This window comes from Fopius arisanus, unplaced genomic scaffold, assembly GCF_000806365.1.
Source record: "Fopius arisanus strain USDA-PBARC FA_bdor unplaced genomic scaffold, ASM80636v1 scaffold00009, whole genome shotgun sequence".
NCBI classification, from domain to species: Eukaryota; Metazoa; Arthropoda; class Insecta; order Hymenoptera; family Braconidae; genus Fopius; species Fopius arisanus.
Window position 1 is genome coordinate 1,098,624 of NW_011887748.1, and position 12,945 is coordinate 1,111,568.

A 12,945-nucleotide genomic window follows, 5' to 3' on the forward strand; every position below is an offset into this window, starting at 1 on the left:
CTGCATTCTTTATTATATATACCTTCGGTGATAGCAGATCTTCTTCGGATCCACTTTGTCCAGCTATGAGAGAGGTGACATTAGCTGATGACGCAATCTCAGAGTCTGGTACATACTCATATGCTGCAATTGGAAATCATTTAATTCATTGTCGAAGTAAATGTCGTATGATCAATCCGAATGTCATATAAGAATTTTTACCATCAACGATAAGTGTTGTAGTTGACAAGGCTTCGCCAATTGGGTTAATTGCTTGACATGTGTATTCACCAGCATCTTCCGGGAAAACTTCGGCTATTGCAAGATTACAAACACCTTCGGTGTTCTGTGATATTGTGATGCTTTTGGCCTCTTCAATAGGCTTGTCATTGTGGAACCATTGAACCTTGGGGATCGGTTTTCCTTTCAAAACGCATGAAAAATCAACACCCTCTCCATCCATCACGCGAATAGGTGATAATCGTTTAACGAACGTTGGTGATGTAATTTCTGATAATTCTTCCCATGATGTGTCCAATAAATTGACATTTGTAGTGCACGTTACAGAACCAGCTACATTTTCAGCTCGGCACGTGTATGCGCCAGCGTGTTGAGGAGTCATTTGTTTAATAAGTAGAATGGAATGATTTTCTTTTGTAGAAATTCTTACTAATGGCGAGGCTTCTAAAAGTTTGGTTTCGTGGAACCATTGGAATGATGCCATCGGATAAGAATCAACAGTGGCTTCCATGATTACAACTTCATCAGTTTTTACATTTTGAGGTTGAAGGAGTGTTGTGAAACACGGCGCTTGTGGCTTGTCCTCGGTATCCGTAGGAAATTCTTCTATTTCTTTTACAGTCACTGACCCACTACTTTTTGCTTCCCCTACTGTGTTTTGAACTCTAATTTCATATTTTCCTGAATCTTTCTTCGTCAAATCAGAAATAATTAGTTCAGTTGTGTTCTCGTGGATTATTATTGTTTGCTTAGTAGATGGGGTTATTTCAGTTCCATTTTTGTACCACTTAACTTCTGGTACGGGTGTACCCTCAAATTCTGCGACTAGAGTTAAAGATTGACCCTTCTCTGCTATGGACGCTGGAAGCGGTTTTATAATCTTCGGTGCATGCAGTACTTCCGGCTGAGATATGACGGCTACATTTCTAATAATCAGATTAGCTCGGCATTCAGCCTTACCAAATTTATTGACCGCACGAACTCGATAAATTTCTTCTTTCTCCGATTGTGGTTCTAATACAACAAGTTTGGCATGACCAGTTTTGGGATTAAATGTAATTTCAGTTCCTTGTTTTGGTTTAATTTCTTCATGACCCCGGTACCATTTCACTTCCGGCATTGGAGTGCCAATAACGTCACATTCGAATATCGCTATATCATCTTCTTTGATAATCGATGGTTTTATTGGGGCTGTAAATTGGGGAGGTATTCCTTCATCTTCTTTTTCTGCAGATATTGGAAAATCATTAGATTCTTTGACGCTAGGGTCACAATATGGGGATGATAGAATTATTTTATACTTACCGAATATGACAAGGTTTACTGTCGATGTTGCCACACCAGCGGGATTGGAAGCTCTGCAGGTATACATTCCAACATCTTCCTCCGTGGGTTTAGTTACCAATAGTGTAGCAGTCGTTTCTGCAATCGTCATTTCGTACTTCTCGGATGCGTGAAGTTCCTGTTCATTTTTATACCACGTAATCTCGGGAGAAGGATTACCCACAACCGTACAAACGAATTTAGCAGGCTGTTTTGACTCAACAATAACTGGCTGCAATTTTTGAATGAATCTTGGAGCTACTTTTTTATCTTTATCAATGACTGGCATTTTTCGCCGTTTACGTTTGACCGTTCGATCATGGTCTTCAATATCCTCCGTTGAGTCAGAGGGTTGAATTTCAAAAACTTGCGAGACGGTTTTCTCATCGGCAATTTTTTTAGTTATCTTTTCCATTGTCTCTACGGATTCAGTTGTATCTTCAAGGGCTATTGGTTCATCTTCAGGCTGTTCTATGATATATTCGGAAGTTTTGATTTCCAGTGGAACTTCTTCTGCAGACTCTTTTGTGATAATCTTATCGATCACAGTTCGTTTGACGGACTTTTTCTTCGTGGTCGGTTTTTTTATTGTCAATTGTTCATCTGTTACCTCTACTTGATCAACTTCCTCCTCATCAATGATAGGAACTATTTCAACCTCTCCTTTGAAGTTTACCACTTTTTTCTTAGGTTTTACAACTTTTTGGATTGATTCTGTTTCTTGCTTTACCTCCACAATTTCTTGAATATTTGTATGCGGTTTTTTAGTAGGTAGAACTTCTGTAATCTGCACTTCTTTCGTCTCCCATTTGGGTAATTCCGAAGAAACTTCTTCAGGGGATTCTAACTGAGATATTTCAGAGACCTTCACAGGAATATCTTTTCTATCCTCATCGATGCGTTGTGGTGATGTCTTTACTTGCTCTTTCTTTGTTTTGGTTTTCTTCAACTTGATACTAATGCTCTCTTTGGTATAGTCTTCCAATGTTTTGGAATCCTCAGTGGATTCAAGAAGTATAGGTTGCAAATTTTTGGTTTCAATTACTGTCACATCAGTTTCTTCCGTATCCTGGAGAGGTTTTTCTGGAATAATTGTAGCTGAAGAAGTCTCCGGTTGACGTTTGCGACGCCAAGTTACTTCTGAAATTTCTTTCTTACTCTCTGGTTTTTCACTCTCCTCGGGCATTTTAACAGGGAGTTTTTGTGTGATTTTCTTAGGTTGCTTATGCCAAGGAGTTGACGAGATTTCATTTTTATCTTCTTGTTTCAGATTTACTTGTTCTTCAACTAATTGAAGTGGAGATGATTGAATTTCTTTAATTGGCTTAGTTATTTCAACATCTTCTTTCTCTTCATCTTGAATTGATTTTTCAGGTCGTGTTTGAATTTCTGTTTTTTGAATCTTAGGTTTACGACGCCAGGCCACCTCTGAAATTTCTTTCTTACTCTCTCCCTCTACAATTTTTTGCGTAGTTTCAACAGGTATTTTCTTTTGAACCTTTTTACCGGTCGGTTTTCGACGCCAGGGAGACGAAGATATTAGTTTCGTATCTTCTTCTTCAAGATCTTCGGAGGTTTCCTGTACCGGAACTGGCGACGGCTTGGATTCTTGGATTGGTTGAACAATTAACGATTCTGAATCCTGAGGTTTAATTATGTCAACCACCTTTTCCTTGAAATCTTCGGGTGTTTTTTGGGGAACTATCGTCATGGATGTTTCTTGTGATTTGGGCTTTTGACGCCAGGTTAGTTCTGAACTTTCTTTCGTACTTTCCCTCTCTTCAGTTTTTTCGGAAATTTCAACAGAAACTTTCTTTTGAACTGTCTTGCTGCTAGGTTTTCGTCGCCAGGGAGATGAAGATATTTCCAGCGTATCTTCTTTTTCCAGATCTTCTGAAATTTTCTCTACCGGAACTGGGGATAGCTTAAATTCTTCGATTGGCTTAATAATTACTGCTTCTGAATCTTGAGGTTTAGGTTTATCAATAACTTTTTTCTCTACGTCCTCGGATAATTTTTTAGGAATTATCGTCACAGCTGTCTCTTCGCGTTTAGGTTTTTGACGCCAGGTTACTTCTGAAATTTCTTTCGGACTTTCTCCAATTTTTTCTGTGGGTTCAACGGAAATTTTCTTTTGAACTTTTTTACTACTAGGTTTTCGACGCCAAGTAGAGGACGACATTTCACTCTTATCTTCTTGCTCACTTTCTTCTACGTCCTCTTTCACCTCATCTGGGGATGGTTGTAAATCTTCAATTGGTACAACAATCAATGCGGTTGAATCCTGCGGCTTAACTTTCTTAGATTCTTTTTTCTCTATATCTTGAGATATTTTTTTAGAGATAATTGTTTTTGTATCATCCGCTATTTCTTCTCTCTCTTCTTTTATCTTTTCATTGTGCTCAGTGTCGATTTTTTCGGATTTAATTTTTTTCTCCTTCCTAATTTTAGGTTGTTGTTTATCAGGAGTATCGGATTTTTCATCTTTCACGATTTCCAGTAGGTTTTCTTCATCTACACGCTGAATTATCTTCTTCGTTTTAGTCTTTTTCTGTGCCCAAGGTAATTTGGATGTTTTATCGATATCTTCCGGAATTGTTTCCTCAGGTACGACTGTCTGAGGCTGAACCGATTCTGGACGCTTTTTGCCGCGTGCCCACGGTACAATTGATTCCTTTCCTTCGAGTTGTTTTTCAGTCCCTTTTTGAATTTTTATGGTAGAAGTCTCCTGTGTCTCTTGTTGTGGTTGCACAATTATGTCTTTTTCTGTTTTTTGCGGGGCGATCTTTTGATCCTCTGAAGGCATCTTTGGTATCACCTTCTTTTTATCTCTCGCCTGAAGCCAGGGTAATGTTGATTTTTTGTCAAGCTCATCGGGAATAGTATCCTCGGGTTTAACCGTTTCCGGCTGAAGCACTTCAGGACGCTTTTTACCACGTACCCACGGTACAGGTACTTCTTTTGGAGTAGCTTGTTTTTCAATAGAGTCACTAGTTTCACGTGTCTCCAAAATAGACACATCTTGAATATCTCGATACGGCTGCAAGTCTATTTCTTTCGTTGTCTTTTCTGGAATTATTTTTTGAACAACTGGTCTTGGTGTAATCTCTGTCTTCTTATCTTTTATCAACACGGCTTTGGATGTTTTATCGACATCTTCCGAAATTGTATCTTCAGGTTTAATTTTTTTAGGATGTAAAATTTCAGAACGGTTTTTACCACGTTTCCATGGTACAGCTGATTCTTCTTCAATTATGCGTTCTTCACTAATGTGGCTAATTTCTTTCGTTTTCAAGATAGAAGTATCTTGGTTATCTCGGTACGGCTGTACAAGCGTCTCCTTCTCCGATTCTTTCGGAATTGATTTTTGTTCATCTAAAGGTACCTTTAGTACAGTCTTTTTCGGTTTATCTTTGGTATGTATCCACGGCAATTTGGATGATTCATCGACCTCTTTGGGAATAACATCTTCGACCTTTTCAGGATGGGCAGTTTTTGGACGTTTTTTACCACGAATCCAAGGTACTGATGATTCTTCTTGAATAAGATGTTTTTCAATTTCACTAGTTTCACGTGTTTGGAGAATAGAAATATCTTGCAGATCTTGATATGGTTGGACAAACTTCTTTTCTTTTTCAAGTGTTATGACCTCTTGCTGCTCAGGACGCATTTTTGGTATAGTCTCCACAGGTTTTAATGCAGGTAAGTCCAGGCCCTCCTTTACTGGTGATTTTGTTATTCGCTGTGATTTCTTCAGAATTACTTTTTCTTCCATCCACGATTTAGGAACGTTAGGTACCTTTGTAGAAATTTTTACTTTGGATTTTTTTGAAATTTCAAGTCTAGAACTGTCCTCTTCAGTAGTGAATTCAGAAGCAGCAGGTTTCACATGTTGTTGTACTTTTTCAACAATATCCTTAGTTTCATGTTTTTGAAGAATAGAAGTATCTTGCAAATCACTATATGGTTGTACAATCTTTTTCTCTTTTTCAAGTGGAACAACCTCTTGTTCCTCAGGAGCCACTTTTGGTATGGTCTCTACGGGTTTTAAAGCTGGCAGGTCCAGGCCCTCCTTTACTGGTGATTTTGTTATTCGTTGTGACTTCTTGAGAATTACTTTTTCTTCAATCCACGATTTAGGAACTTCAGGTACCTTTGTAGAAATTTTCGCTTTGGATTTTTTTGAAATTTCAAGTATAGAACTGTCCTCTTCAGTAGTGAATTCAGAAGCAGCAGGTTTCACATGCTGTAATTTTTCAACAATATCCCTGGTTTCATGTTTTTGGAGAATGGAAATATCTTGCAGGTCTCGATATGGTTGTACAATTTTTTTTTCTTTTTCAAGTGGAACAACCCCTTGTTGCTCAGGGCGCACTTTTGGTATGGCATCTACGGGTTTTAAAGCTGGCAGGTCCAGACCCTCCTTTACAGGAGATTTCTTCGATCGCTGCGATTTTTTAAGAATTACATTTTCTTCCATCCATGATTTAGGAAGCTCAGGTTCCTTTCTAGAAATTTTTACTTTGGATTTTTTCGAAATTTCAAGTCTAGTGCTGTCTTCTTCAGTAATGAATTCAGCAATAACAGGTTCTAACGGCTGTGGTAATTTTGAAGTAATTTCTTCAACTGGTTGTAGTTCAATTTTTTCTTCTTTCCTACTAATTTTTTCGGGTTTCTGTGTGACTGGAATCGGTTGAAGATCTACCGATGGTATACCCTCCTTCATGATTTCTCGTTTAATAGGCGTGGATTTTTTCAACCGTATGCTTTCTTCTGTCCATGGCTTCGGTTGAGCCGTTTCAGAAGCAATTTCAGGCTTCAAAGGCCACCGTTTCTTCTTAATTATTGAAGTGTCTTCCGAAATTTCCGAAATCTCCAGTAGAGAAGAATCATCTTCCTCATAAAATTCAGAAGTTAAACTGTGTTCTCCAGTGGAATCCAGAGTAATCTTCTGCAATTCAAGAGTTTTGGTATCTCTTTTCGTTTCTTTATCCACTTGTGTAAGCGGCTTCAATTTGACCGATTCCACTGACTCCGTAGGTAATTGTTTAGTTTTCGCTGGAATTTTCTTCAATTCTACTTGTTCTTCAGTCCACGGTTTTATTTTACTAGGAATTTCTTTTTTCAAATACTTGGATGTTTCTGATAAAGAAGTTTCCGTACTACGATCATCTTCGGTTTTGGTAGATGTCTGAACGACTGACTCGGATACTTTCTTCAATGTAATGACTTCTTCAGTCCAAGGCTTCACTTTATCAATTTCTGAGACTTGGGCATTGTCAATACGTTTAGGAGTCTTACCCGTAGGCTGAGATTCAGTTGTTCGCCAAGGAATTGGAGTAGTTGATTGTGGAGGACGTTTAACTTTACGCACTCGCCATGGAACAGATTCATCACTTGAGACAAATGAAGTCTCAAGTGAATCATGTTCCTCCAGCTCAATCACTTCGCCTTGAGTTTTGGCTCGATGTGTTTTTACTCCAATAGTCGCTAAATCCGATGCAGGTATTTTCGTTGCAGCTAAAGGCTTGTGAGTATCTTCGGGTACCGTTGTTTCATATTGACTGCCCACTCGTCCTGAAAATTTCGTGAAAGAGAAAAAAATTGAGTGATTCTAAGTTTTTGAGAAGCTACATTCAATTGAATTGAATTGAATTGAAATTGGACTATATCATTCCATGTTAGCAGTGGATGAGTAATAGCAAAAAATATATGAGGAGACTCATTTGCTCCACTTTTTGGCAGTATACACTCTCCTCTCACTCACTTATAATTTTTCTTCACCCATCAGGGTTTTCATATGAGTGGGGGAAAGCGATGTACCGAGTCTTTAAAATAATATGGAGGGGCTATTCTATTTCTCACCGCTACATCAGTTGCAACTGTGGCAAAAGCGTTGCTAGTCATCAGCTGGAGATCGCCATAGAAAGTTATTCATACATTATTATGAAAATAGTATTGTTTCTTCGATATTGTGAATATTACCAGTGATTTTCGTTAGTTTTTTTAATCAAAGAAGTAATTGTGGAAGTTGTGCTTTATTATTTCTTATTCAAGTGGAGTGAAAAAAAGCAGAGACATGAATTCTCATAAATATATTCGCAGATTGTGCATTAAACAAGTGGTCCAAGATTCGTGTGACTTTTTATTTATTGATTATGCTGATATATTTAAGTGCTAGATTTACAAAAAAAATGTATAAAATCTCAAATATAACAGACATATTTGGCCTTATAAGGCAGTGTCTATTTTGTACTTGACATTTTTTTCATTTTGTTGCAATATTGTGTCCCTTTTATCAGAAATTAATCATTTGCTGTATTCTAATCTTTTGGTAATTTCATGTAACAGTGTACAGTATTATAAAAGATTGAAATTTTTATGTTGATTTGCAGAAAATAGTCTGACCATTGGAAAATGGCAGCGAAATTGGAATCTCTCTTCCGATTAATTCTAGATTGTTGTTGTCGTAGTGTTTCTTCCAAATTAGGTCTGGAAAATTGCTCCCGTCGTCATAAAGTCTTTCTTCTATTCCCCCACATGATGTGCTATAAGGTCCATTGACACGAATATGTGGCTGATTATTTCTGGCCCGCTGCATCACCAGAACATCGGCGTTTTCCCAGGGGAGCCCTTTCCGAAATAGGTCCGCAAGCTATCCAGCCAACTCTGATATACGTGAAACTCGTGATGATTCATAATGTGTAGAATATTCCTAATTCAAGCTTTTATCTTTCTCGCCCACTGCTCTTGGATCCTCTCTATTCCATGGATAGGATAGTGTGTAATTGGATGTGAATAAATTTATTTGATTTAATGAATCAAAAAGAGGCGAGACAACAGAACCCGACATGAACATTGAAAATTTGACAATTATTTTGACAGAACATGAGAATTTTTGCATGAGAAAAATTGACTTGGGAAATTTTCAGAATAAACGCCTTGAGAGTCGAGAGGGAATAAGAGAGACATGAAGAGGGAGAAAGAGCGGGTTCATGTCTACTTGCACAGTGTGACCAAATATAGGTAGGTAATGTAATACACAATCAAGAAGTTAAAAATAATTCGAGATTTCTAGCCATGGCGAGTGCACACGGCACACTCCGACTACGGCTCCTTAGTAAATTCTTCAATTTGTTTGGAGGAGCTGAGTAGCAAATATTCTTTTTTAAGAATTGTCCTTGAAAAGTTGAAAATAATGAGCTGTTTTTTATGGATAATTTTCTAACATATTGATTTGTTGTCCGGTCTTTTCTATTCAACTTGACAATTATTTTCCACTCTTTATTACCCAGGAGTGTTAAAAAAAAAGGTTTTGCATAAATTGACCATTTCGACTAACATCTCTTATATCTCAACAGAATGATTCATGATAATGTTTCATCATTAAGATATTTTATTTCTGCACAATTTTATAATTTTATTTAGATAAATTTCTATGATACAATAAATATTTTCCATTAATAGGATGTTAGAACTTACATTTATACGTCTACTAGTAACGGTAAAAAGATATCATATAATTCTGCTTTACACATTATTATTCTGAGTATTTCACCGTTTTACAAAATCGTATGCTTGAGATGCACGGCTAGGAGTATTGTGTAATGTCGTGAGTTCTTCATGTTTCTTTGCTTTTTTTTTCAAACAATTTCGTAATTTTGGCAAACATCTAGTTTGCGTTATTCATAAGCACCTTGAGATTTTTTTAAATCGTTATTCAATAGTTTTTATTTCTGTAGACTTTTTTGTTACGTTTTGTTATGGAGGAAACGAAAAGTCGAATGACTTCCAATTTTTTTTCATTTGAAAATTCTCTCAAGTACAGGAGTAAATAGCGTACATGAAACTTGGACCGAACTTTTTCTCCTTGAATATTGGTTAGTAACAATCAAAAATATATTGGGTGATAAATAATGAAATAACAACTGTCCGATGGATTCTGTTCCTATGGATCATTATTAGGTGACTGTTCTTGCTCTAAATGTCTACTTCACTGTTTGTGCGATAGTATATGATGATGAAACATTATATGCTCACATCCTAATGTTTCTCTCTCTCATAATACTATCTTCCCAAGCAGAGATTTATTCTCGAGTTCATTAATAGATTGAGAAAAAAAACAATAAAAACTAACATCATCACACTGTAGGGGTTAGCAATTAATTTGTATTTCATTATATCTTACTTTTTACAACCAGCCTTGCCGAAGTTTCCACTGTACCAACGGAAGTCGTAGCGCGGCATGTGAAGGTGCCAGAATCTTCCTCATAAGTTGTAGCTATCAGTAAAACTGCATTATTGCCCTCGTGAATCATCTGAAAATTGAAAGAAAGTTCTCAAATTCAGTTGACCTCCAAGGTATTCTCTAGGAATAAAGAACATGTTCAAATTTACCTGAAAATCTGGTGACTGTGGAATTAATAATCCCTCACGGTACCATTGAATAGTTGGCTTCAATTTTGGATGAATAATCTGCGTTTTAAATTGAGCTGGTTGTCCTTCCGAAACAATTTGATCTCTCAACGGTGTCAACTTCGGTAACATGTCTGGACTTTCTGGTGCTAAATGACGATTAAGCGAGGAAAAAAAATTTGTTATTCATCTCTAATCAGTAAGGCATTCTCAAAGGCGCAGTAATTAGATCCATACCTAGAACACGGAGATTTGCTGATGTAGTGGTATCCCCAGCAGAATTTTTCGCCACACATTTATAGACGCCTTCGTCCTCCGGAAAAGCCTCCGAAATTCGCAATGTGCATTGATCGCCTTCTTTTTGCATTTGGAAGTATTTGGAAGGCTTGATAATCTACACCGAGGAATAAAAATGACATATTATGTATACCAATTAAATCTGTTCGTGAGTTGTATAGAAGTCGATTCTTACTTTGTCTCCTTTCTTCCACTGCACAGTAGGCGTCGGTTTTCCACTGATTCGACAAGTGAAAGCAACAGAAGCTCCTTCTTTGATTACTTGATCTTTCAGTGGTTCAGTGACAACCGGTGCTTTCTCCATTTGAGCGGTTGATGTCTTTGATGGCTTGGCAGATGACGGCTGTAATCCTCGGACAGTGCATTCAGCTTCACAACGGGCTTCACCAGCACGATTTATTGCCACACACTCGTACTTTCCGTTGTCTTCCGGTACCGTTTCCAGTATGAGAAGTGTATAAGTGTTGTCTTCCTCCAATGTTTTGTATCGGATATCAGCGACTACTTTTTTGCCATTCTTCAACCAATAAACATCTACTGGCTTGGTTCCGGTGATTTTAGCATCGAATCTTGCAAGTTGTCCAGTTGTTACTGATGTACTTTGAATTGTAGTGACGAAACTTGGGGGAATAGTTCCACCCCTTCCGGGCTGTCGTCGTCGCTCTTCCACAATGAGATTGGCGCTGCATTTGGCTTTACCACCGCGATTTTCAGCGATAGCCGAAAATACGGCCGAATCTTCCATAAACACTTGACGAATTATCAATACTGATTTAGTACTGAATGTGTAAATTTGAAGATCCGATGAATTTTTAATTGGGAAATCTTCACGATACCATTGGATTGTAGGCAGTGGATCTCCATCAAATTCAACTTCGAAACGCGCTTGCTCTTGTTCGAATGCACGGCATGGTTGAATTTTTTTGGTGAAAACTGGAGGATTTGATGGTAGAACAGGCCCTTCAACAATTCGCTCCTGCGTTCTGGCTTTATGCTCAACTTCCGTTGTTTCGGTAGCTGTGATTTTACGTGTTATTTCAGTATCACCCTTCACCTCCTTCTGGGTCTGTTTTTGTTTGGCAACATGTACTTCACGACCATGTACTGCTGATCCTGTAGGTTCTGGAGGATGTTTTCCAGTGCCTTGAAGCCTTCGATTATCAATATCAACTTCCGTTACAAATGGTTTCTTAATACTAGCTTTGGACACGACTGTTTCTTTCTGGTCGGTTTGCCTACAGATAGATTGAGAGATTAATTTATTATCCTATATCGTAGCCCGTGATATTAATACGTCAAATGTTGTAGAATAATTACTCACAAATTATCTTGGTACTGTTGTGCCATTCCCTTAGCGATGGAACTATTGATGACCTTCTCTCCAGGAATTGCAAATTGATGACTTGCCTCTCTCAGTCGAGCTTCTTTCAGAAGCTGTTCTTCTTCGAGATTCATTAATTTATTGTAATATTGCTCTTTTTTCATGGTCTTGACATTTTTTTGCCAGTCTGTATCCGGTTCTTTGAATACTTTCTGACCGAGGTGATCAGTATTAATTCCAACATTTTGGGTCATGCTTTGTTGTCGCTCATCGAAAACTCGTTCCAGTTCTGTGTTGGTCCGATCTGATTGATACTGAGTGTGCTCAATATCATACCACGCTAATGACCAATAATATTAATACATACTGTCGATAATAGTTCATGCTAAATCCATAAAAAGCATGCAAATTGTAATTTTCAACAGATCACAGGTGCGCAGAGCAATTGTTCTCCATAATACCTCTTCAAATACTATTTCCTATTTAGGCAAAAATACGACACACTACCTCATTCGTGATTTACAACATTTACAATAATTTCTCTCTATTTCGTGATCGTACCTCAGTTGAAAAAATTAATTGGATTCACCCCTGGGATTTGGTAGTTACATAAATTTGACAAGTTATAAAGATTTCATTTTCGTTCATAATAAGCAAGCAAAAATCGCTGCGATGATTGCATAATCCATAGGTGAATAGAAAATCGAATAATAAATAAAAGATGGTATCATTTTTACGGTGCATGCATTTAAAGGGTTTTGGTTATGATATTCCATACCTGGCAGAAGTGCTTTCTTAGCAGTTATACGTCTCATTTAACAATAATGTAGATATTTTTTGCATTATCCATAATTTTGATGATCAGTACAGAAGCATCGTTGGAGAAAGAAGCAGCAGGTTCAACTACCACAGGTGCTCAGTTATAGAGGAAGAGGGATTGAGGGATATTGAGTAGTATATTAGATGTCTCTAATTCATTTTGTTTCCGAATGTGATTTATGTGTCGTACTGATGTTGTATGTAACTATTTGGATACATAGTTTCATGATTCCGTACAATCTAATATTGGCTTATGGAATGTATGAATTTCAAATTGTAGTCAATGAGAAGAATATTAACAATTGGATGTTGCTGAGTGTTGAAAATGAATGTCAGAAGTTTTAGATACTCACGTCTTGGTGAATTTTTGAGAACTCCACGATAATCATCGCTTCGTGGTTTGACGGATAGTGTCGTCTCACATCGACTCTCGCCAAGTGAATTTCGTGCGACGACCTCAATTTTTCCATGATCGTACTGACGTGTTTTCGGAATATCAAGATGATACATACCATCGTAGATGAGCTTATAGCGGGCTCCCTGTGATTTTA

At 37.5% G+C, this 12,945-nt stretch overlaps 1 protein-coding gene across 6 annotated transcripts in view; it reads right to left on the minus strand.

Annotated features, from left to right (window-relative positions):
• The window catches only part of sls (sallimus), a 62,616-nt gene that overhangs the window by 35,247 nt on the left and 14,424 nt on the right, over nt 1–12,945 (minus strand). For 4 of the 6 annotated variants that reach the window (XM_011316911.1, XM_011316912.1, XM_011316914.1 and 1 more), the window contains exons 11-19: nt 12,748–12,934; nt 11,576–11,915; nt 10,430–11,489; nt 10,195–10,351; nt 9,940–10,106; nt 9,731–9,860; nt 1,525–7,119; nt 202–1,446; nt 23–123 (exon numbers count right to left, since the gene is read on the minus strand). In XM_011316911.1, coding sequence (XP_011315213.1) covers nt 23–123; nt 202–1,446; nt 1,525–7,119; nt 9,731–9,860; nt 9,940–10,106; nt 10,195–10,351; nt 10,430–11,489; nt 11,576–11,915; nt 12,748–12,934 — 8,982 coding nt within the window. Of the gene's footprint in view, nt 1–22; nt 124–201; nt 1,447–1,524; nt 7,120–7,414; nt 8,212–9,730; nt 9,861–9,939; nt 10,107–10,194; nt 10,352–10,429; nt 11,490–11,575; nt 11,916–12,747; nt 12,935–12,945 lie in introns of those variants that run through there. The other 2 variants (XM_011316916.1, XM_011316913.1) reach the window with 2 other exon arrangements.